The sequence below is a fragment of the Hesperophylax consimilis genome, unplaced genomic scaffold (assembly GCF_061612785.1).
Source record: "Hesperophylax consimilis isolate HC1 unplaced genomic scaffold, BYU_Hcon_1.0 scaffold_33, whole genome shotgun sequence".
Taxonomy (NCBI): domain Eukaryota; kingdom Metazoa; phylum Arthropoda; class Insecta; order Trichoptera; family Limnephilidae; genus Hesperophylax; species Hesperophylax consimilis.
In genome coordinates this window covers 701,711-725,304 of record NW_028301263.1, presented here as the reverse complement: position 1 = coordinate 725,304, position 23,594 = coordinate 701,711, and the positions used below count along the sequence as shown (strand labels likewise).

Sequence of the window (23,594 nt, the reverse complement as noted above, 5' to 3'; positions counted from 1 at the left end):
ATTGTGTGTAAAGCATGGTGGCATGAGAACTGCACAGACTACGATAAGGGGCAATTTAAGTGTGATAATTGCAATGGGGGTAACTCTTCGCGGTGCGAACACTTACCCTACGGTATGCGTATACTTACCCCACACATGGGGTAAGTGTACGCAATCGACATGCATGTAAACTTTTGTATATAACTGTTTGATTTATGAACCATATGAAGTTTTTATGGTTGTTTGAGATGCCTTAATAATCGATCATATTAATAAACAAAAAAAATGAGTAAAATACCTAAAGCTTTTTAATACAAAAATCCCAATGTAAAAATTGCGCACGGTTACCCCACGTGACTCTACTCACAGAAGGCGAAGTGAGGTGTAGTGGTGGTGGGTGGTGAGATGGCGGTGATGAGATGGGTGGTGATCAGTTCTGATTTTGTGGATCGTCTTGGGTCGGCTGGGGGCAGTTGGCTCTACTCTTCTTTCAAGCGGGAACTATCCCGAGTCGATATCCAGGACGTCAGGTTTCACAAAAGTTCATAGACACTGTCACTGAGTTTGAAGTTAAGCAGCACTGTTATGTACCTTTCTAATACTTGTACAACCTTTGAACCTATTATGCTTCATTCACTATCTATTATTTGTCCGTCGCACCAATGCATATCAAAATCAACATTTTGATTGTCGCCATATCTCTTGTCTATTGTAAATTTCCATGTTTACTATTAATTGACTTTATTTACCACACTAGTTAAATACAAGATTACTATAAGATGCATTACACTCTGTTTCAAGGCAGATTCATTCTAGATTTCAGTTTGGAAACATTTCACTTAGAGACATTTAACTCTGTAAAAACTCTACTATATAATATGTAACCATAAACAATTGTAAGACTTACAAATAAAATTATAAAACCGTGTTAAGTGTTTTCATCAATAGAATCCATAACAAAAAATTGGTGTCAGAAGTGCGATATGGTCTAAGTTAATACTACATGGAAACATTATTTCGATAATACTGTAGTATTCTTGACTGTAACAAAAGAACTCTGGATTCTACGAGTAACTTTTAATTATTTGTGACTAGTGACGTTGTTGCAAAAAAAAAAAAAATTTGCAAAAAGCCGAACAGCACCAAGAAGAAAGAAACAAGAAGATTCCCAAACATCCCTGGATCTTACCACAAACACAACAATTCTACACTTCACCTTCACCTTCACATCGCGGACCTGCCTTGCTGAGTATTTTTGATAAAGTACGTTGTTGCCCTTTGCTGTGCAAATAGCCGAAAATCAAGAAGATTCTACACCTTGACGTCGCACGTCGCGGACCTGCCTTGCTGAAGATGGAATGGTTTTTCATATTTTTGTAAGTTTGATTATTGTTTCATGAATTCTAAAGAATCTCATACGTAGCATTTAAATCTCTTTTCTTATTATTAATTTACAATTATCGCTTTGTTAAAAATGACTGAACAAGAAGTATCTCTTCAATTTTTAACACAATTCATTAGTACATTTGATGGTAATACAAATAATCTTCACACATTCATTAAAAATTGTGATTATGCTTATAAACTAGCATCTAAAGCTCAAAAAGATATTATTTTTAAATATATTCAAACCAAAGTTACTGGAAAAGCTGATTTAATAACATCATGTAGAAATTTGCGTACATGGGAGGAATACAAAAGTTTTCTTGAAGAAAATTTTGCTGATTCGAAAAGTTTTCCACAACTATTATTAGAGTTGCAGACATGTAAACAAAATAGAAATGAGAGTGTTCTCAACTTTACACAAAGAATTGAAAGGTGCTATTCAAATTTAATGAGAGCTACTAAAGCAGAAACTGTCGACATCACTGAATTAATAGGAAAAAATTCTATGATTAAACAAATGGCTCTTCAAGCATTTTTAATGGGCGCATTACCGCAGTACAGCATTATTTTGAGGGCTAGAAACCCAAAAACCTTTGAAGAAGCTTCAATATTTGCAATTAACGAAGAAAAAATGCTCAATTTTACAGAACAAAGTAATTCAAACCAAAAATTTTGCTCTATTTGTAAAAAATCAGGACATACCTATATCTATAAATTGCTTCCACAATAAAGATAAACGTGTCAACCAAGTAAAATCATTTAGTAACTTCACTTCAAAAAATTCTCAGTGCAAAAATAATAATACTGTAAACACGCATCGAAACATCACAATAACGTGTTTCTTTTGTCAAAAACGTGGACACTACAAAAAAGATTGTTGGAAATATAAAAATTTCTTAGAAAAGAAAGCTTCGGAAAACTTCCAAGACCCTTCGTTCCCTACCGAAACGAAGAAGGTCAATACGTTACAGGTAGAATATTAAATAATCTCGAAAATATTACAGCATATATCAAAATCCCCATTAAAGAATGTAAAAATAAATATGTCAAACTATTATTAGACAGTGGCGCAGATATATCACTAATTAACCCTATGGTTTTAGATGGTGAAACAGTATACAATGATAAAGAAATAATTAAAATTAGAGGAATTAACGCTGAAAAATCGACTGAAACGTTAGGATCTGTCAAATTGAACTTATTATTCAACGGTATCCCAATTTCTAATAAGATGCATTTATTGCCTCGAGCAACAAATGTTCCACTCGATGGACTTATCGGAAATGATTTCCTAAGAAAAGTAAATGCCAAAATTAATTACAGCAACAATACATTATGTATAGGTAAAAGTTCTATGCAAATCCATTTTAAAACAAAAAGTTCGGATGTCAAAAACAATAATTCGGTAATTATTGTACAGGCTCGCACAGAGACCTTAGTTGAATTCAATGTTTTGAATCCTGAAATAGGAGAGGGACTCGTTCCAGAAATAGAGATTATGGAAGGAGTTTATCTTTGTAGAAGTATAACAAAGGTTAATTCAAAGTCAAAAGCAATTACGTCTATTTTAAATACGACAGAAAAAGCAGTAAAAGTTAAGAAAATGGAATTGATATTGGAAAAATTTAGTGAAAAAGATAGCAAAATGTTAGAAGCTGATTGCGATGATAGAACGATAAAAAGGAAAGTTAAATGCAAAAATAAAAACATTTTTCAATTCAACAAAATAACAGAAAATATTGATAATAGGTACGAACTTTTAAAAGCATCATTACGGACTGAACATTTAAATAAAGAAGAAGAACGATCACTTTTTTCAATTTGTCGAGACTATAACGATATTTTTCACTTGGAAGGAGATACATTGAGTCAAACCGATTCGATAAGGCATGAAATAAATACTACAACACAGATTCCAATACACGCAAAAACATATAGATACCCCGAGGTACATAAAAAGGAAGTAAATGATCAAATAAAAAAAATGTTGGACCAAAGAATAATTAAAGATTCAAATTCAGCATGGTCATCTCCTTTGTGGGTAGTGCCCAAGAAGAAAGATGCAACAGGTCAAGTAAAATATAGAGTAGTGATTGATTACCGTAAATTAAATGAGGTCACTGTAGGCGATGCTTACAACTTACCCAACATCACAGAGATATTAGATCAATTAGGACACTCAAAGTACTTCACCACCTTAGATCTTGCATCAGGATTTCACCAAATCCCAATGAAACCGGAAGATTCACATAAAACAGCATTTTCCACCCCTCTAGGACATTACGAGTTTTTAAGGATGCCGTTTGGGTTAAAAAACGGTCCTGCAACATTTCAAAGGGTTATAAATAACGTTTTAGCTGGTATACAAGGAATAAGATTGTATCGAACGCATTACGCAATGCTACCCAAAGGCCGCAAAGCAGATGTCTGACCATGTGAGGATAAGAAAGCTGTATTTACCCGGCCGGCGAGTACTGAGCACAACGCGCGCCAGGACACAGTATTTACGTAGTATCCCCTCCCCGGCTCGAGAGCACTGGGCACATCGCAAGCCATGGACCCAGTATTTACGTAGCATCCCCTCTCCTTTTCCCAGGCGAAGCTAGGCCAAACAGTGAGCGGCAACGGTCAGCCAATCAGCGTAAAGCCACGATAAACCTAGAAATATTTCTCTTTTCATATATAATTGCGCAAATTAATGTTAGATTTGCGTGAGTCTCGCCGCAACAATGCTAAATCAAAATATACAAGTTGAAAGGCTGGACTCACGTCTATGTTGTAAAGTAATATTGAAATATGTAAACATTAATATTAAGTAGTTATAAGGATTTCCTCACACCAATGTCGGTCTGAGGACCCACTGATTCATATTGTACAATTTATTATAAAAACATTAAAAATGCTAGGGAAAAACAGTTTTCATGAGATGAAGCGGCGTAAAGAGTACTATTGAATAAATAATTTTAATATTGACTATTAAAGTCATATGAAAACACACGAAGCTGCACAAAAATGCACCTCGTTTACGCGGGGCGTTTCAGACGCGCGTTCACCGATGTGCGCACGCCCCCGCTAGTCCTATATATACGGCGCGTAAAGCGATCACAAGTCTCTCTCTTCCGACATCTACTCTGACCGCTTCACTCTGGACTGCTTCTCCCGCTGGAACTACTACAACCGCCTTTGACTTCTGACCTCTCGCTTCCTTGGACTACCTACTGCTCTTTCCTTGGATACACGACATCACAGCAACCGGAAAAGGCCCTGAACATAAAGCAGCTCACCGACTAGAAGATTCAGCACCCCTTATTTACAGTCAATGTAGAGGACTTGCGTCTGATACAAAGATGTTTCGCATACCTAGATGATATAGTTATTTATGCCGATACAATAGAGACTCACGAGGTTAGGTTAAAAGAGGTATTCCAAAAATTAAGATTACACAATTTAAAATTACAGCCTGATAAATGTGAATTTATGCGTAATGAAGTCATGTATTTAGGTCACGTTATATCAGAAAATGGAGTTAAACCAAACCCAGATAAAATTCAAATCATAAAAAATTACCCTATTCCAAAAAATCCAAAAGATATGAAGTCATTTTTAGGACTTGCTGGATATTACAGACGTTTTATTAAAGATTTTAGCAAAATCGCTCAACCTCTCTCCCAATTATTAAAGAAGGATATTCCATTCATTTGGAAGGAAAAACAACAAGAATCTTTTGATATACTTCGAGAACATTTAATTCATGAACCAATATTACAGTTCCCCAATTTCAGTAAAACATTTAATGTCACCACAGATGCAAGTAATTTTGCTATCGGTGCAGTATTATCTCAAGGTGAGATTTCTAAAGATTTGCCAATATCCTTTGCTTCCAGAACTCTAAATAAAGCCGAATCAAATTATTCAACGACAGAACGTGAACTTTTAGCTATAATTTATGCAGTTAAACATTTTAGACCTTATTTGTATGGTGTAAAATTCAATATAATAACGGATCATAGACCTTTAGTTTGGTTATTTAATACAAAAGACCCTGGCTCTCGCTTACTTCGTTGGCGTTTAAAATTGGAAGAATATCAGTATAATATAATATATAAACCCGGAAAACTTAATTCTAATGCCGATGCGTTATCTAGAATTGATCATTCTCAAATATTACACTTTAGAATAAACCCTGAACCAAATTCTTACGAAGAATTTATAAAGTCTCATTATAAAGATAAAACCATTATTGACTGCAAAAATATTGTTGAAACAGACGAATGTCTTCTAATACGGAAAGATAATTTATGTAACTTTATTTCCAATGATAAGGAAATGTCCGAAGGTTTGTCTATGGAGATAAGGAATTTAATCAATAATCACGATGATATAAAGAAAAGTAAAACGAATGTAAGAGATATATTATATTCAGAACTAAATAACATATTTAACGTTTACCATCTTATAACAATGGAACATTTTTGGGATAAACCAACATACGAAGATATTTTCTGTTGTTTTCTTAAATTAAAAAATGTATTAATTTCACAAGGAAAGAAATCGCTTTCAATTCCTGAACTAGCTCGCAGTGATAATAATTTAAATTGGAATAAAATAAAAACTATTATTTATTACGTCTTTGCAAACTCCGGAATCATGGTAACTATTTGTAAAAATAAAATAAGTTATCCAGATCCCAAGGATATAGCTAAATTAATAGAGGAGAATCACGATTCTCCACAATCAGGACACTCGGGGTTTCATCGAACGTATAATAGAATGAAAGAGAGATATAATTGGAAAAATATGAGAAAAGACATAAGAAACTACATTAAAAAATGTGAATCATGTCAAAAAAATAAAATCTCTCGTAAAAGATTTATTCATCCAATGGAAATAACTACAACTTCTGAGAAACCTTTTGAAAGGATATCTTTAGATATTGTAGGTCCGTTACCCTTATCCGAAAATGGAAATAAATATATTCTCACGTTACAAGACGACCTAACAAAATTTTCGCAAGCATTTCCAATTCCAAATCATGAAGCAATTACTATTGCAAAGGAGTTAGTCAATAACTTCATTTGTGTATTCGGAATACCAAATCGAATTCTTACAGATCAAGGAAAAGATTTTACGTCAATTATTTTAAAGGAAGTTGCAAAACTATTTAAAATTAAACAAATCCAAACAACAGCTTATCACCCCCAGTCCAACGGTGCATTGGAAAGGTCTCACGCGACCTTAGCAGATTACTTAAAACATTACATTTCAGAAAAACAAACAGATTGGGACGAGTGGATAAATTTAGCAATGTTTTCGTATAATACAACGCCTCATACCAGTACTAGGTATACGCCATACGAATTAATTTTCGGTTTAAAACCAGAACTTCCAACGTCATTAACACAAAAACCTCAATTCAAATATACATATGATAATTATGTTGACAATTTAAAGTTGAAACTGAACAAATCACAAGAAATTGCACGCGAACATGTTCAAGTCCAAAAGATAAGATCAAAAGAGAACTTTGATAAGAACATTTCTAGTAATGAACTTTATAACGTTAACGATTTAGTCTATTTAAGAAACGAAACAACGAAGAGTAATCATTCCAAAAAATTATCACCTAATTATCAAGGCCCCTATAGAATTGTTAAAATTAATTCGAAAGTAAACTGTACTATAAAAATAAAGAAAAAATATGTTAAAGTACATTTCAATCGTTTAAAAAAGGCTATTGTTTCAGATTGATGACATGGTTGCCTTACGGTAATGGATTCAACTGGACGCAAATATCTTCGTCCGCAGGGATATATTATGAACACGTTAATATGATTAATTTTATAGAGAGTTATTGGAATGTAGTAACATACATTGATTTAGACATATATTTTGATAAAAAGTTAATATTAATTGATAAAACATATAGCAATATACAACTATTATGTAATGACGATAACATCATACATAAAAGTTTTTCTCCTTGCGAACCGCATTTAAATATTTTACATCAACTAATAATAGTATTAAAGCAAAAGGATAAGACGCTAAAACAATTTATAGGACAACCAAAAATAAGAGTAAAACGTGGTTGGATAGATATGGTAGGTACAGTATTTAAAACTGTATTTGGAACCTTAGATAATAATGACGCGCTTTATTATGATGAAGCAATTGATTCTCTAAACACAGGTGATAAAGACTTATATAATATGTTAAAACAGCAAACTCAAATAGTGAAAACAACTATAACAAATTTTAATAATACGATAACTAATCTTGAAAGAAATGAAGAAATATTTAATCAAAATTTCGTAAAATTAAAGTCGTTTACTACAAACATTAGCGATGTCATATTTAATTTAGAATTGAAGCAAGAAATAGAAAAACATCTTACCCTATTGAATTTAATCACAACAGAATTACAAAACGAATATACGCTTATCATAAACGCATTAATGCTTTCCAAAAATAATATAATACACCCATTTATTATCACACCTCAGCAATATATTGAAGAAATAAGTAAGTCCTTGCCTTATTTACCGAATTCCGTATCTTATCCTGTCCCACCAAATATAAAAAATGTTAATATTTTAATGTCAATGGTAAAAATTGACATTGCATATGTAAATAGAAGAATAATTTTTGTTATATCAAACCCTTTGTGTAGTTATGTAAGCTATAATTTATACAAGTTAATACCTTTGCCTATGAAAAGACAAGACGATTTATATGTTTTTATTATGCCTAATGTTAAATATTTAGCTATCGCCGAGAGTAAAACAAATTATGTTACTCTTGATAATATAGATTCGTGTAAACAAACCATTTTAGATAAAGCGATTTGTAAAACCACAAACATTTATTATAATCTACATGAAAGATCTATTTGTGAAACAGAATTACTAATCGAACCTTCTCATATGCCTCCGAATTGTGAAACCAGAATAATGAATACGATTAACGAAATTTGGCATACTACAAATAAAGGAACGAAATGGATTTTTGTGCTCCCTAAACCAACATTGGTTACAATTAAATGTAAGAATTCTGAACCAACCGATGTTAAATTACAGAATACAGGAATATTAATTATAAAGCCAAAATGCAAACTTTACACTAGTTCAACAGTGATTGTTAATGTAGAAGACCAATATTATAATATATCAAATCAAACAGCTTCAAAATCAATAATTCCCCTGTTCAATATAACTGATGATAATTGTTGCAATATAAATCAAACACAAAATGTCAAAATAAATATTCCATTAATAATACAAAAAATATTTACTCTAGATAAAGATGATTTAATTTTAGCAAGCCATAAGTTAAATAAAATGTACGATGACTTGGAAAATATACCCGAAGACCATATTGTAATTAGAATTATGAAAAATAACTTTTTTTCCTATGTATTTTTAAGTTTAATAATCATTTACATTTTATATAAACTATTTAAGTGTTACACATCTAGAAGAGATCATTTTAAAGGTGATTCTCGTGTAAGATTAATAAATTACTTGAACATTTGTAAAACAAAGGACAAAAGAGAAGCAAACGTAGAAATGGAAGAAAACGCTACCGGGTCCACTGATGAATCCCTAACGCTCAGACGAAGTACAAGACTTCGAACTGATGTGAGATAATGATGGACGCCACATTATCTCATCTTAACGAGGAAGGTGTTATGTACCTTTCTAATACTTGTACAACCTTTGAACCTATTATGCTTCATTCACTATCTATTATTTGTCCGTCGCACCAATGCATATCAAAATCAACATTTTGATTGTCGCCATATCTCTTGTCTATTGTAAATTTCCATGTTTACTATTAATTGACTTTATTTACCACACTAGTTAAATACAAGATTACTATAAGATGCATTACACTCTGTTTCAAGGCAGATTCATTCTAGATTTCAGTTTGGAAACATTTCACTTAGAGACATTTAACTCTGTAAAAACTCTACTATATAATATGTAACCATAAACAATTGTAAGACTTACAAATAAAATTATAAAACCGTGTTAAGTGTTTTCATCAATAGAATCCATAACAGCACTATCACAAGAGTTTTGATGCACTGAATTGATTTGGAAGCGTGTTCACTGAGATTCTGATTGATTGTTCGGAGCTATAATTTGGCGGTGTGAGCGAGACTATTGATTAGAATTACGCGCGCAAAAATCCCGAATGGCGGGCCAAAATCGCGGTAATTCTGAGTTTATACACTGATTTGTCACATGTAATTTGACCACTGAGTTTGTAATGTTGATTAAAAATTTGATTACGCGCGCAAAAATCCCGAGCTGCGGGCAAAAATCGCGGTAATTTATGATGTGGTTAAACTGAGTTTAGTTTAAATTAAATTGAATTAAATTAAATTACGCGTGCAAAAGTCCCAGTTGATGGGCAAAAATCACGGTAAATTAATATGATGTTGAGAAGTTTATCACTTGTTGGCGGGTGTAGTCACGGTAATTTAGAAAGTTTGTTGTGCAATTTGAAATAATATTAACACGGGATGCGAGCACTGGGTACGTAACTATGGACGGTTGCTATGCAAGTTTCGTGGGGTCGGTCGAGCAGGTATAGAGATTTGGGATCGGAATGTTGGCCGGGCAGGAGATATTTCTAAGGAATTAGAGAGTTGAATGGCTTGGGAAAAAAGAAATATTACAATGTCGGAAGAGAGAGGGTTGAGATCGCTTTACGCGCGGTATATATAGGACTAGCGGGGGCGTGCACACATCGGTGTGTGCGCGTCTGAAACGCCCCGCGTAAACGAGGTGCATTTTTGTGCAGCTTCGTGTGTTTTCATATGACTTTAATAGTCAATATTAAAATTATTTATTCAATAGTACTCTTTACGCCGCTTCATCTCATGAAAACTGTTTTTCCCTAGCATTTTTAATGTTTTTATAATAAATTGTACAATATGAATCAGTGGGTCCTCAGACCGACATTGGTGTGAGGAAATCCTTATAACTACTTAATATTAATGTTTACATATTTCAATATTACTTTACAACATAGACGCGAGTCCAGCCTTTCAACCTGTATATTTTTATTTTGCATTATGGCGGCGAGACTCACGCAAATCTAACATTAATTTGCGCAATTATGTATGAAAAGAGAAATATTTCTAGCATTATAGTGGCTTTGCGCTGATTGGCTGACCAACGCTGTTCAGTGTTTGGCGTTGCTTCGCCTGGGTAAAGGAGAGGGGATGCGACGTAAATACTGGGTCCACGGCTTGCGATGTGCCCAATGCTCTCCAGCCGGGGAGGGGATACCACGTAAATACTGTGTCCGAGCGCTCGTTGTGCTCAGTACTCGCCGGCCGGGTAAATACAGCTTTCTTATCCTCCCATGGTCAGACATCTGCTTTGCATAGTTACGTACCCAGTGCTCGCATTCCGTGTTAATATTACTTCAAATTGCACAACAAACTTTCTAAATTACCGTGACTACAAGTGATAAACTTTTAAACCTTTCAACATCATATTAAATTACCGTGATTTTTGCCCATCAACTGGGACTTTTGCACGCGTAATTTAATTTAATTTAAACTAAACTCAGTTTAACCACATCATAAATTACCGCGATTTTTGCCCGCAGCTCGGGACTTTTGCGCGCGTAATCAAATTTTTAACCAACATTACAAACTCAGTGGTCAAATTACATGTGACAAGTCAGTGTATAAACTCAGAATTACCGCGATTTTGGCCCGCCATTCGGGATTTTTGCGCGCGTAATTCTATTCAATAGTCTCGCTCACATCGCCAAATTATAGCTCCGAACAATCAATCAGAATCTCAGTGAACACGCTTTAAATCAATTCAGTGCATCAAAACTCTTGTGATAGTGCTGCATAACTTCAAACTCAGTGACAGTGTCTATGAACTTTTGTGAAACCTGACGTCCTGGATATCGACTCGGGATAGTTCCCGCTTGAAAGAAGAGTAGAGCCAACTGCCCCCAGCCGACCCAAGACGATCCACAGAATCAGAACTGATCACCACCCATCTCATCACCGCCATCACCACCTCATCATCACTACACCTCACTTCGCCTTCTGTGAGTACAAACTTTGATTAAATAGTCTGGCAAATTAGAGTCTTAAATTCATTAAATTCATTCATTCAATTCATTCATTCTTAATCTCACAATACTCTTCAATTTCACCCACTTCCAAATCTGAAAATCATAAACTCTACACTTTCCCCCCATTACTCTTACCTCAAACCAAAATGACAATAAACGAAGTATTAGCAAGATTCCTATTGTGTACAATAAAAATACTGAACGCCCGCGACCCATCGGAGTTATCCGACGATGAAATTAAGAAAGGAGGCCAAGCGCTATTCCGCTTGGCTCATCAACTCAATAACCGCGACGAAACCTCCCCCCCCCCTCACCAACCCCCTCTCACCCGAAGGAACCAATGACAGGTCAACGTCAGCGTCTCCCCCCTGTGGCCAACCCTCCCCCGCCCCTTACGCCCAAGTGGCGGCCTCCCCTCCCCGAACCCAGCTTCCACTCACCTCCCCCACTAGCCCAGCCCCCAACGCCCCCCACTTGACCAGCCTACCCCCTTCCCCAACACAATCCGGCAACGAATTCTCAGACGTCGGTACTGATACTAGCGCGGACGAAATGCCCTGGGAGACGACTCGAAGCACCCGTAAACGGGGTCGTCGCACGACAGTCACCCCCCCCTCATCAAACCAACGCGCATATGTAACGGGAAATAACACGTTCGACTCACAATGCACATTCCAAACGGGAACAATTAACATCCCCTATACCGTTCCCTCTACATCTTATAACACATCACCACCTTGCAAAAGAACTCCACAAAACTTAACAGTACCCTCCCCCCCCTCTCTAACAAACATCCCCTCGCCGCCCCGCGCCCAACCTTCCCCCCAACCTTCCACCTCTCAATCCTCAATAATCCCTACCCCCCAAACCGCCCCCACCAACCAGAGCCAAACCCCTCAGATAATTGTTTCCCATCCCCGCATTCCTCCAATCATGCTACACAACAAAGCAGGTTGGAGCTCACTACAAGCAGCATTAATCGACCAAGGAGTCGATTTCTATGCAAAAAATTCAAGCAGGTATATTAACATATTCCCGAAAAACCCTCGCGATCACCACCGTACCACCAGACTTCTAACTTCAAGGAATGCAGAATTCCACTCATTCCGCCTCCCCGAGGACAAACCGCTGAAAGCGGTAATCCGCGGCATCCCTGAGGATATAACATGCCAAGAGATCGCCGATCTCCTAGCTCACAACTACCCGGTAATATCAGTCCATCGGATGAAAACCGGCCCCCAGCGCTTAGCCCTCCCACTTATCTTAGTCAACTTAACTAAAAACGACAGGGCTAAACTTATTTTTACCGAATTAAATACCATCATGAACCTCAGAGTAACAGTTGAGACTCTGAGAAACAGATTGAGCATCGGTCAATGCTTCCGATGCCAAAATCACGGTCATAGCTCGGCTTGCTGCAATGCCCGTCCCAGATGCGTTAAATGCGCGGGTGATCATCCCACGCATGAATGCACCAAATCCCGGGACACCCCCGCCAAATGCGCTCTTTGCCAAGGGGCACATACGGCCAATTACAAAGGCTGCCCTTCCCGTCCCATCCCCCGCTACGCCCCCAGACAAGACAATCACCGCAGTCAAAACCAATGGCGACCCACCGAAAGGGCCTCCTGGCCCCTCCCTCACTACGCGGCCAATAGAAACCCGCAGGACCGACCCACAACTACACACACCACAACCAACCGTTCACGCCCCCCTCCCCTAATGTCCCTACAGACCACCCCCCCTCCACCCCAATCCCAAGCTACCACCGACCAAGCCCCTCCCGCAAACTCCACCCCCCCCCGCGCCCCCCAATACGCACTAGACGCTCTCACCAGAGCAACAGAACAGCTGCAAACATTCATGCAACAATCTCACCTCATGCTATCAAACACCCAAGCATTAATCACCTCACTAATGCAATAGAATCACCATTCATTGTTCTAAACAGTCACTCAGACCCACTAATGGCTTGTAATGTCTCGAACAACTCGCCAACCACTAAACATCCAAGCAGCGTTCTGGAACGCTAACGGAGGTTTTAATAATAGTCTGGGTGAAATTCACCAATTCCTCCTGGATTATAATCTAGACATCCTACTTGTCAATGAAACCTGGCTCAAACCCAGCCAATCTATAAGTCTACCTAACTATATAATTTATCGTAATGACCGCACCCACACCCGTGGCGGTGGGACGGCAATACTTGTCAAATACACATTAGACCACTGTTTAATCCCATGCCCCTGTACGGAAATTATCGAAGCAACTTCAGTCGTAGTAAACACAAAAAACCACGGCCCTATCAAATTTATATCAGTTTATAGCCCGCCAAAAAGAAAATTTTCTCACTTAGACCTTGACAATCTCCTTAAAACTAACATACCTACAGTAATAGCTGGCGACCTCAACGCCAAACACGGCACTTGGCACAGTCGGACCGAAAATGCCAAGGGAAAAGTCCTAGCAGAATACTCAGCTATGAGAAACATAAGCATAGACGCACCCGAAACTCCCACCTTATATACTCAACGATTCAGTCCGGACGTTATCGACTTAATAATAACAAAAAACTTACCTTTCTGGCACCTGTTACAACCCGTAAATAAACTCTCATCGGATCATGTACCCATACTCCTATCACTTACTGACAGCGCCATCCCGCCCACGCCAACCAGAAATACAACACGCAAAAAAATACTATGGAACAAACTAACTTACAACCTAGAATCTCTTCCAATTCCTACCTCCATACCTGACGAGGAAAGCCTCAACAAAGCAGTTGACGACCTCACAAACAACATTAAATCAGCGCTAATAAAAGCCACCACCGAAGTCCCGATTGATAAACCGCGACCCGACCTACCCAACGACCTTAAAGAATTAATAAGACAAAAAAATCGAGCAAAAAAGGACTGGCAAAGATCCTGTCATCCCATCGACAAAATTAAATTAAATAGACTCACACACGAAGTTAAAAACGAACTTAAAAAATACCGAGATCAAAGTTGGCATGACTTCATTATCTCACTAGAAGACGATAAAGGAGGATTTTGGAAACTCACCAAAAATCTCCGGAAACCAAAAACAAAAATATCCCCACTTACCGGACCCAATGGCACTGTTTACTCGACGGCCGATAAAGCCGAAGCCTTTGCAGACAGTTTGGAAAAACAATTTTCCCCCTGCACAACATACGACGATCCCTCGTTTATTTCCTTAGTAAACAAGAAAGTAGCTGAAATCACTACTTGCCCACCAGTAGGCCCCCCAATTAAATTCACGACCCCCCAAGAAGTCATAAAAATAATAAAAACACTTGTGCCCAAAAAGGCCCCGGGCCCGGACGCCATTACAAACAAAATCCTTAAATGCCTCCCACTAAAGGGCGCTTGCGCAATAACCGCCATTACAAATGCATCCTTCCGGCTACGCAAATTTCCTAAAGCGTTCAAAAAAGCAGATGTAATCTTAATCCCCAAACCGGGAAAAGATTTATTAATTGCCGAAAATTACCGACCAATTAGCCTGCTTCCCTCGATAGGAAAAATAATGGAAAAAATTATAGTCAACAGAATCAACGACACCCTTATTGAAAAACAACTTATCCCTGATATTCAACATGGTTTCCGGGAAAACCACTCAACACAGCACCAACTTCTCCGCGTAGTCGAACACATAACGGACGGCTTTAACACCCGAGTTCACTCAACAGCCGTCTCCCTCGACATCGGTAAAGCATTCGACAAAGTTTGGCACGAAGGCCTTTTATTCAAAATGTATGAACAAGGCTTTTCGATCGCGATGATACAATACGTACATAGCTACTTAAGCGAACGCACCTTCACTATCAAATTAGACGGCCACCGCTCCACAGAAAGGAAAATTAATGCCGGAGTCCCGCAAGGTTCAAGGGCCGCTCCTGTCCTTTATAAAATATACACATGCGACGTACCTGTCCCCAATGATAGGTACACCATAATGGCACAATTTGCCGACGATACCCTCTTAGTTTCAAGCTCAGTAAATTCAATGAACTGCACCCGCCGAGTACAATCCCATCTTACAAAACTAGAAGAATACTTCAAAAAATGGAGAATCTCAGTAAACCCCACCAAAAGTGTAGCCACTATATTCACCAAAAGGATCCCAAGACGTCCGCCGAACCTACACTTGTTCGGAGAAAATGTGCCGTGGCGCAAATCCATGAAATACTTAGGCCTAACATTAGATTCCAAACTCACATGGCGCCTCCATATCCAAGACAAACTCAAATCAGCCACCAGAGCCCTACACGCCCTTTACCCCATGATGTGTAAAAACAGTAAATTAGCGATGAAAAATAAATTACTAATATACAAAGCCATCATCAGACCCATGCTTACCTACGCAGCACCCATATGGGGAAACGCTGCTCCCGTACACTTAAAAAAGCTCCAAATATTCCAAAATAAAGCCATCAGATTAGCCCTCGGCGCCCCTCGTTGGATGAGAAATTCACAAATTCATAAAGACTCCGGCATTCCCACGCTGAGAGAATTCTTCATTAAACAAGCTGAGCGTTTTTACGCCGGAATACCCAATCATAAAAATAACTCAATAAATAAACTCGCCCGGTATGACGAAAGAGTCCGTACTATACATAAAAAGCCCAAACAAATCCTCAGGAAGGATTAAAACTATATTGCAACCAACTCCCGCAAAATTTAACGACCACAAACTTGTAAATTAATAATTTATCTTGTAAAATCATGCCCATCATTATAAAGGAGCTAGAGCTTGTAAACCAAGCTAATTACTCTATTTGCCATTCTATCAAAGTCAAAGTCAAAGTCAGACATCTGCTTTGCGGCCTTTGGGTAGCATTGCGTAATGCGTTCGATACATCCTCCCCCCGGTGCAGTATCGGCTGCGCCTAGCAAATTCGAACGTGACGGGATGCTTTTGTCCGGCGGCGATCCATTCGGCCGGTTCCTTTTTGGCGGCGTGGGGGGCCTCTTGTGATTTAGGGCCCGGGTTTGGTGTCGTCATGAGTACGGCAATTTTGACCGCTGGGCGCACGTACACTCCGGTGTTGGTTTGGACCCGAACGGTCCTTACATGCCCATCAGCGGCGGGCATTGTTTCAATGATTCGCCCGCGGGGCCAACTATTGCGGGGCAAAGCGGGATCCACGATTAGCACAAGATCACCCGTTTTGATAGGGGTACCTGGCTGGTGCCATTTTTGACGTGCGGCTATAGTGGGCAAGTATTCCTTCATCCATCGCCGCCAAAACATATCTGCTAATTGCTGGCTGATTCGCCATTGTTTTCTTAGGCAGACCTCTTCTTCTTTTGCCGCATACAGTGACAGGTGTGGCCGCTTTCCTGCTGATCCCAGCAAAAAATGGTTAGGGGTTAGCGGCTCCTCATCTCTCGGGTCGACAGAGACATGAGTCAGCGGGCGATTGTTCACTATGTACTCTGCTTCTGCCAGGGCCGTGAGGAGAGTTTCTTCTTTCGGTGAGCGCTCTTTCATAGTTGACTTGAGGGCTCTCTTTATAGAGCGCACGAGGCGCTCCCAAGCTCCCCCCATGTGGGGAGACAGGGGGGGGATAAATTTCCACAATGTTTTTTGTGTTGCAATGTAGTTTTGTACTCTGGGGTCTCGACTGATTGATTCCAGCGCGTCTAGGATTTCTTTGTCAGCGCCATGGAAATTAGTCCCGTTATCGGAGTATATACATTCGGGCTGGCCTCGTCTAGCTGACATTCGCTGCATTGCCATTATAGCTGAATCGGCACTTAGTGAGGCCGCTAGCTCGAGATGTACAGCCCTGGTTGACAGGCAGGTGAATAATGCCCCGTACCGTTTCTCTCGACGCCTACCGATTGTCACTTCCATAGGGCCAAAATAGTCTAGGCCGCAGTGCGTGAAGGGGCTCACGTGATGTGTAAGCCTGGCAGCCGGTAATGGTCCCATCAGTGGTGGCAGTGGTTGAGCTTTCCTAATGCGGCATACTAGGCATTCATGCGCTATTCGGCGAAGGTTGGTGCGCAATTTCAATATAAAAAAGCTGCCTCTGATTTCCGCCATGGTTTTTTCGGTGCTCGAATGGTCCGACATTTGATGATAGTGGCGGATCAAGAGCCGAGTGTATGCCTCGTCACCATCCAGGATGACTGGTGTCCGTACTCCACTGGCAACTCCTTTCAGGGCTTGTAACCGTGAGCCCATTCGTATAATGCCATCTGGGCCAAGGAAAGGCGTTAGCGTTCGCAAGCGACTGTCGGCGGGTAGTGTATCGCCTTTTTGGGTAGCGCAAATTTCGGCCGCGAAAGAGTCTGCTTGAGATTTCTTTACCCATAATATTTCTGCTCCTCGGGTCCCTTCGGCACTCAGAGGACCTTCTGATGATTTGTTGGGGTTCGGCCGACATCTCCTTATGAAGCGGAGAACCCATCCAGTGGTGCGTATGAGCCGATGCCACGATTAAAATCGCTCAATAAGAGGTAATCCGCCTCCTTTTATTATTGTGAGGCCGACATATTGAGGCCTCACCTCCAAAACTTGGTTATCAGGTCGGATGACTGGCTCCTTTTCACGGGGCCATGTAGCTTCTGGGTGGGTAATAAAGGCAGGACCGCAAAACCACCTGCTAGTGGGCGAGAGGTCGGGCGGCTCGATGTCTCTTGTACCGATATCGGCCGGGTTTAATTTAGTAGGTACCCATCTCCAATTAATTATTTCGCTTAAGTCATCAATCTCTCCTAGCCGGTTGGCCACGAAGGCGGAGTAAGTCCTCGGGTCTGTCCTTAGCCAACACAAGACGGTCGTTGAGTCCGTCCAATATAGAATTCTTCTAATTTGAATTTGGCTTTCCCTTTTGATTGTAGCCGCCAATCGTGCGGCCATTAGGGCTGCTTGTAGCTCAAGGCGCGGTATAGAAAGGGGTTTCAATGGTGCCACTTTACATTTACTGGCCAGGAAAGTTGAGTGTGTGCCTTCCTGGGAGTTTTCGGACAAATAAGCAATAGCGCAACACGCCGACTCCGATGCATCGCAGAACAGGTGGAGTTCAAAATAGCCGTTTTTATTAATTAAGCATCTTCGTGGTATAGAAACGCTACTCTGGCTGAGAAGTAGTAGCCATTCCGACCATTTATTCGCGTGCTCGGGTTTTATTTGTTCATCCCAACCTATATTCGATCTCCACACTGCTTGTAGAAGTATTTTTGAGCGTATTGTTAAGCATGATACGAAACCAATAGGGTCAAAAATCTTCATGACAATACTTAGTAATTGTCTCTTCGTTGGGTGTGGGATCATCTCGGCTGAGGCTGCCTCCCTGAAGCTGTAGAGAAAGTGATCACCTATGGGGTCCCATACGAGGCCTAGTATGCGCTCGTTTTCGTGGTCCCCGCCGCTAATGGGTATTGCCGATTTCGCCCGTTTTTCAAAGGGTACTTCTGCAATGGCGGCAGGGTCATTTGAAGCCCAATTAGTGAGCAGGAAACCCCCACTTGCAAGGATTGCGCTCACCTCCCGTACCAACTTGGTGGCTTCGTCCGATGTGTCCACGGCGTCGAGATAATCATCCATATAAAATTTTTCCTGTATGGCTGTTGCCGCGGCGGTATATTGCACTTTGTGTTGCTCAGCTACCTTGTTTCGCACGAATTGCGCGCTGCTCGGGGAACAAGTTGCCCCAAACATCATAGAGGTGACCATGTAAGTGCTCGGCTCTTCATTTGGCGTGGCTCTCCAGATAAATAGTTGAGATGGTTGGTCCTCACTTTTTATTTTTATTTGTAAGAACATTTCTGCAATATTTTTCCTTCGCGGAAGCGCAAAATGTTACCCAATAGCGAGGAGAGTAGATCGGGCCCTGTTAACAGTTTATCATTTAATGATACACCTCGACAACGGCTTGCTGCGTCGAAAACCACTCTTAGCTTTCCCGGTTTATTGGGATTAACTACCGCGAAATGCGGTAGGTACCATTTTCGAGGGCTTGGAATGGCCGCCTCCTGAATATTTAATTTGCGCGCGTATCCACGTTCGATCAGAGAATTAATTTTCATTTTATATGCTGCTTCTAATGTATTATTTTTCGCTAGCTTTCTCTCTAATGCGTATAATCGTTTTAACGCGCACTGTTTGTTGTCAGGCAGGTACGTATTATCTTCTTTCCACAGTAGGCCCGTTTCCCACCGGTCGGTGTTATATGGCCGAGTGGTATTTTCCATGAGGGCCTCTGCTCGCTGAATAGTCGCATTTACGCGTGTCGCTGACGTCACTCCAAGTGAATCGATCGCAAAGTTTTGTTTTATTAGCTCTGAGAGCTGTTGGTCTCCACTCTCGGCTTCACCGATAATGCTCAGTGTTATATTTTCTATGGGATGAATGCCTCCATGCGCGATCCAACCGAGTGCAGTACGGGACAGCATTCTTTTCTCGGTATCTTCACGCACCTCTCTTGACACGATGAGATGCACGTTGTCCTGTCCCAATAATATTTTTGGTTTCACTTGGCACCGACCGGCTATGTTTTGTTGAGGTAGGTCCAGGTTTCGCACTGTATTTGCTGTAATAACATATTCGTCACCGTCTCCGCGCACTGATAGTTTAACTCGCCGGGATGTACTATCCGACGAACACATACCACTTGCCCCGTGAATACGGAGCCCGCGGGTCGGCCCGGTTGCTCCCACTTTGTCCGCTGTTTCATTGTCTAGAAGGGTCACAGTTGACCCCTCGTCTAGTAGGGCATAAATTGACACTTGCCCGTTTGGGCCACATATGGTTACCGGTATCACTTTCAACAGCACTGATTCATGTCCATACGACGTGGTACTGGTTACAGTTTGGTTTTCACTATCGCGCGAGGTACCGGCAGATGATTTCACACGCGACGGGTCGTGCAGTAGTTTATGATGAGGAAGCCGACAAGAACCCACTCCACACCACACACGATATTTGCACGCTCTCGTATGGTGTCTTGCGTCTAGACATTTATGACAAAGTCGGGAATTTTTTACTTTTTCCCATCGTCCGGGGACATTTTTCCCCAAAAACACGGGGCACTCGTGAATTTTGTGCGAATTGAAACACTGTGCACACTTTTCGCTCTCCGTATCAGTTTGAGAATTTTGCGCATATACTTGTTCCCGTCGCGGTCGCATTGGAGCCCGAGCATTGTCAACTAAGCCCGAACGCGGGATCGCGTTTGTGAGCCGCTTTAGAAATGCGGCTAATTGTTGAATTGTCGCACTTATCCATCATTCCATCCACTATTCCAACGCTACATCAAGCTAACTCAATCCCGGACGTGATTGACATAGTAATCTTAAAAGAAACTAATCATTTGCACACATTAAAAGTACTTAACGAACTAACCTCCGACCACGATCCAGTTCTTCTAACATTATCAGGAGGCTCTAATCCTTTGGTCCCCCACGTGCCTATCAAAAAGAAATTTAATTGGAAAAAACTCAGCGATTTATTAGAAAGTAAAATCACAATACCGACATCAATACCTAACGAATTAGCATTAAATACTGCCACCTCCAACTTAATTAAAACTTTAAAATCTTGCATCAACGAAGCGTCATTAGAAAATACTAAAAAGAAATTCAACTCAGCGAAATACGGTATTCCCGAAGAGGTCAAAGACCTTATTAGGGAAAAAAACCAAGTGCGTAAGGAGTGGCAAAGTTCTTTTAACCCCATCGTAAAACAACACTTGAATAGATTAAACAGAGAAGTACGCGACGCACTCCTCGACCACCGTAACGAGCGTTGGAATGAATTCATTTCCTCCCTCGAAGACGACAGGGACGCTTACTGGAAACTCTCCAAAAGCCTCAGACGTCCAGTAACAAAAATAGCTCCGCTTCAAGGCCTCAACGGTAAAGTTTTTTCTGCAACCGATAAGGCTGAAGCCTTCGCAGATAGCCTTGAAGCTCAATTCACTCCAAACACGGAACACGACGACCCAGCCTTCGTAGCTAAGGTGGATTCTAAAGTAGAAGCAATATTAAGTCTCGACCCCCAGGACCCGCCTATTAAAGCCACTTCTCCAGAAGAAATAATTAAAATCATCAAGGGTCTAAAGAAAAAGAAAGCGGCCGGTCCTGACGGAATATCTAACAAAATCCTTAAATACCTACCGAAAAAGGGCATCTGCGCCCTGACTGCCATCTGCAACGCAGCACTTAGACTACGTTGCTTTCCAAAGGACTTCCAAGAAGCTGATGTCATTTTAATTCCTAAACCAGGCAAGGATCCATTATTCACGGAGAACCATAGGCCGATAAGTCTCCTTCCTTGCTTGGGAAAAGTCCTGGAAAAAGTAATTCTTGTAAGATTAAATGAAATCACAAATAAATGTAAATTCTTGCCAGACTTTCAACATGGTTTTCGAGCAGGTCATTCAACCTCTCATCAACTCCTCCGTGTCGTGGAACACATCACGGAGGGCTTTAACACTAAAAAGAAAACAGTTATTCTATCTCTAGACGTCAGTAAAGCGTTCGACAAAGTCTGGCACAATGGCCTAATATATAAAATGTACCAACTAGGGTACCCACTTAGAATCATTCAACTTATAAATAGTTTCCTGAGAAATCGCTCTTTCAAAGTAAAAATAAATAACACATTCTCCACTACGCGCCCCCTATCAGCTGGGGTCCCGCAAGGCAGTCAACTCTCGCCGTCATTATATAACATTTATTCATGCGACATTCCAAAGCCAATAGATCATAACATCATTATTACTCAATTCGCTGATGACACCAACATAATATCAAGCTCAACTGTCGCGGCCACTGCTACAAGCCGCGTACAGAAACAAGCCGCTCTAACAGAAAAGTGGTGTAAAAAGTGGAGAATTTCAATTAATCCGACCAAAAGTGCTGCGACCGTGTTCCACAAGTCACGGCCTAAAAGGCCCCCTTTCATCAAACTGTTTGGGGAAAACGTACCATGGGAATCATCATTAAAATACCTCGGTGTCACACTAGATTATAAACTCACTTGGAAAAAACACATAGAAGAAAAAACAAAAGCTGCAAATCGTTACCTATCAGCCCTATATCCCATGATGTGTAGAAATAGCCGTCTATCAGCAGACAACAAATTATTGCTTTACAAATCAACCATCAGATCATGTTTCTCTTACGCTTGCCCAATCTGGGGTTTTGCAGCAAACGTTCATATCAATAAACTCCAATTCTTTCAAAATAAATGCATTAGACTCGCCTTAAATGCACCCAAGTGGAGTAGAATCTCTACTCTCCACAATGACTCTAACGTACCGCTGATTAAAGATTTTATTTTTGCACAGGCTACTAGGTTTTACGCTGGCCTAGATAGTCATTCAAATCCCACAATAAACTCTCTTGCTAAATATAGCGAGAATGAACACCATAAATTTAAAAAGCCAAAATCAATCTTACGTAGAAATTAATAATAAAAAAATCGTATAGAATTTTCCTGCATACAGCCGCAGTATAGTTTTTAAGTTTTCTAGTAAAATACTCCAAATTCATTAAATATTCAAGTAAAGCATCATTAGATAATCCTTTTATAATTACGCTAGAGCAAGTAAACTTAGGTTTAGGTACTCTGAAAAATAATTAAATCAAAAGTCAAAAAGTCCCATGGTCAGACATCTGCTTTGCGGCCTTTGGGTAGCATTGCGTAATGCGTTCGATACAGTGATAGACATAAGGCTAGGGCTTGCAATTCAAATCAAAATTGTCATAAGTGTAATGACAAGTTTCATCATACAATGTTACATTTTGAAGAACAGGGTGCATCACACAAGGGGCAGTCAGACTCTCAAAATGCCCAAAGAATTGAAAACCAGAAAGCTGATCAATCGAATGATCCAAAACCGGGCTGCTCCAATTCTGATGTAGCTTTGTGTACTTTTTCAACTGTTCGATCTCATAGTCTAAAGACTCATTGTACTGTATTGCTGGCTACCGCACGAGTGGGAATAATAGACGCACAGGGAAATGAACATCTCGTTAGGTGTTTATTGGACAGCGCATCTCAGAGCAATTTTATTACTCGGGATTGTTGTAGAAAATTAGGATTTTTTGAATATCAACGCCCGTCTTGTTCCACCG

The 23,594-nt window shown here is 40.1% G+C and overlaps 1 protein-coding gene across 1 annotated transcript; it reads right to left on the bottom strand.

Annotated features, from left to right (window-relative positions):
- Positions 1-16,308: 16,308 nt before the first annotated feature.
- Positions 16,309-17,694, bottom strand: LOC149409208 (uncharacterized). Its single transcript, XM_089650043.1, has one exon. It carries the CDS (start codon positions 17,692-17,694, stop codon positions 16,309-16,311), a length of 1,386 nt encoding a protein of 461 aa, XP_089506169.1.
- Between the last annotated feature and the right edge of the window lie 5,900 nt (positions 17,695-23,594).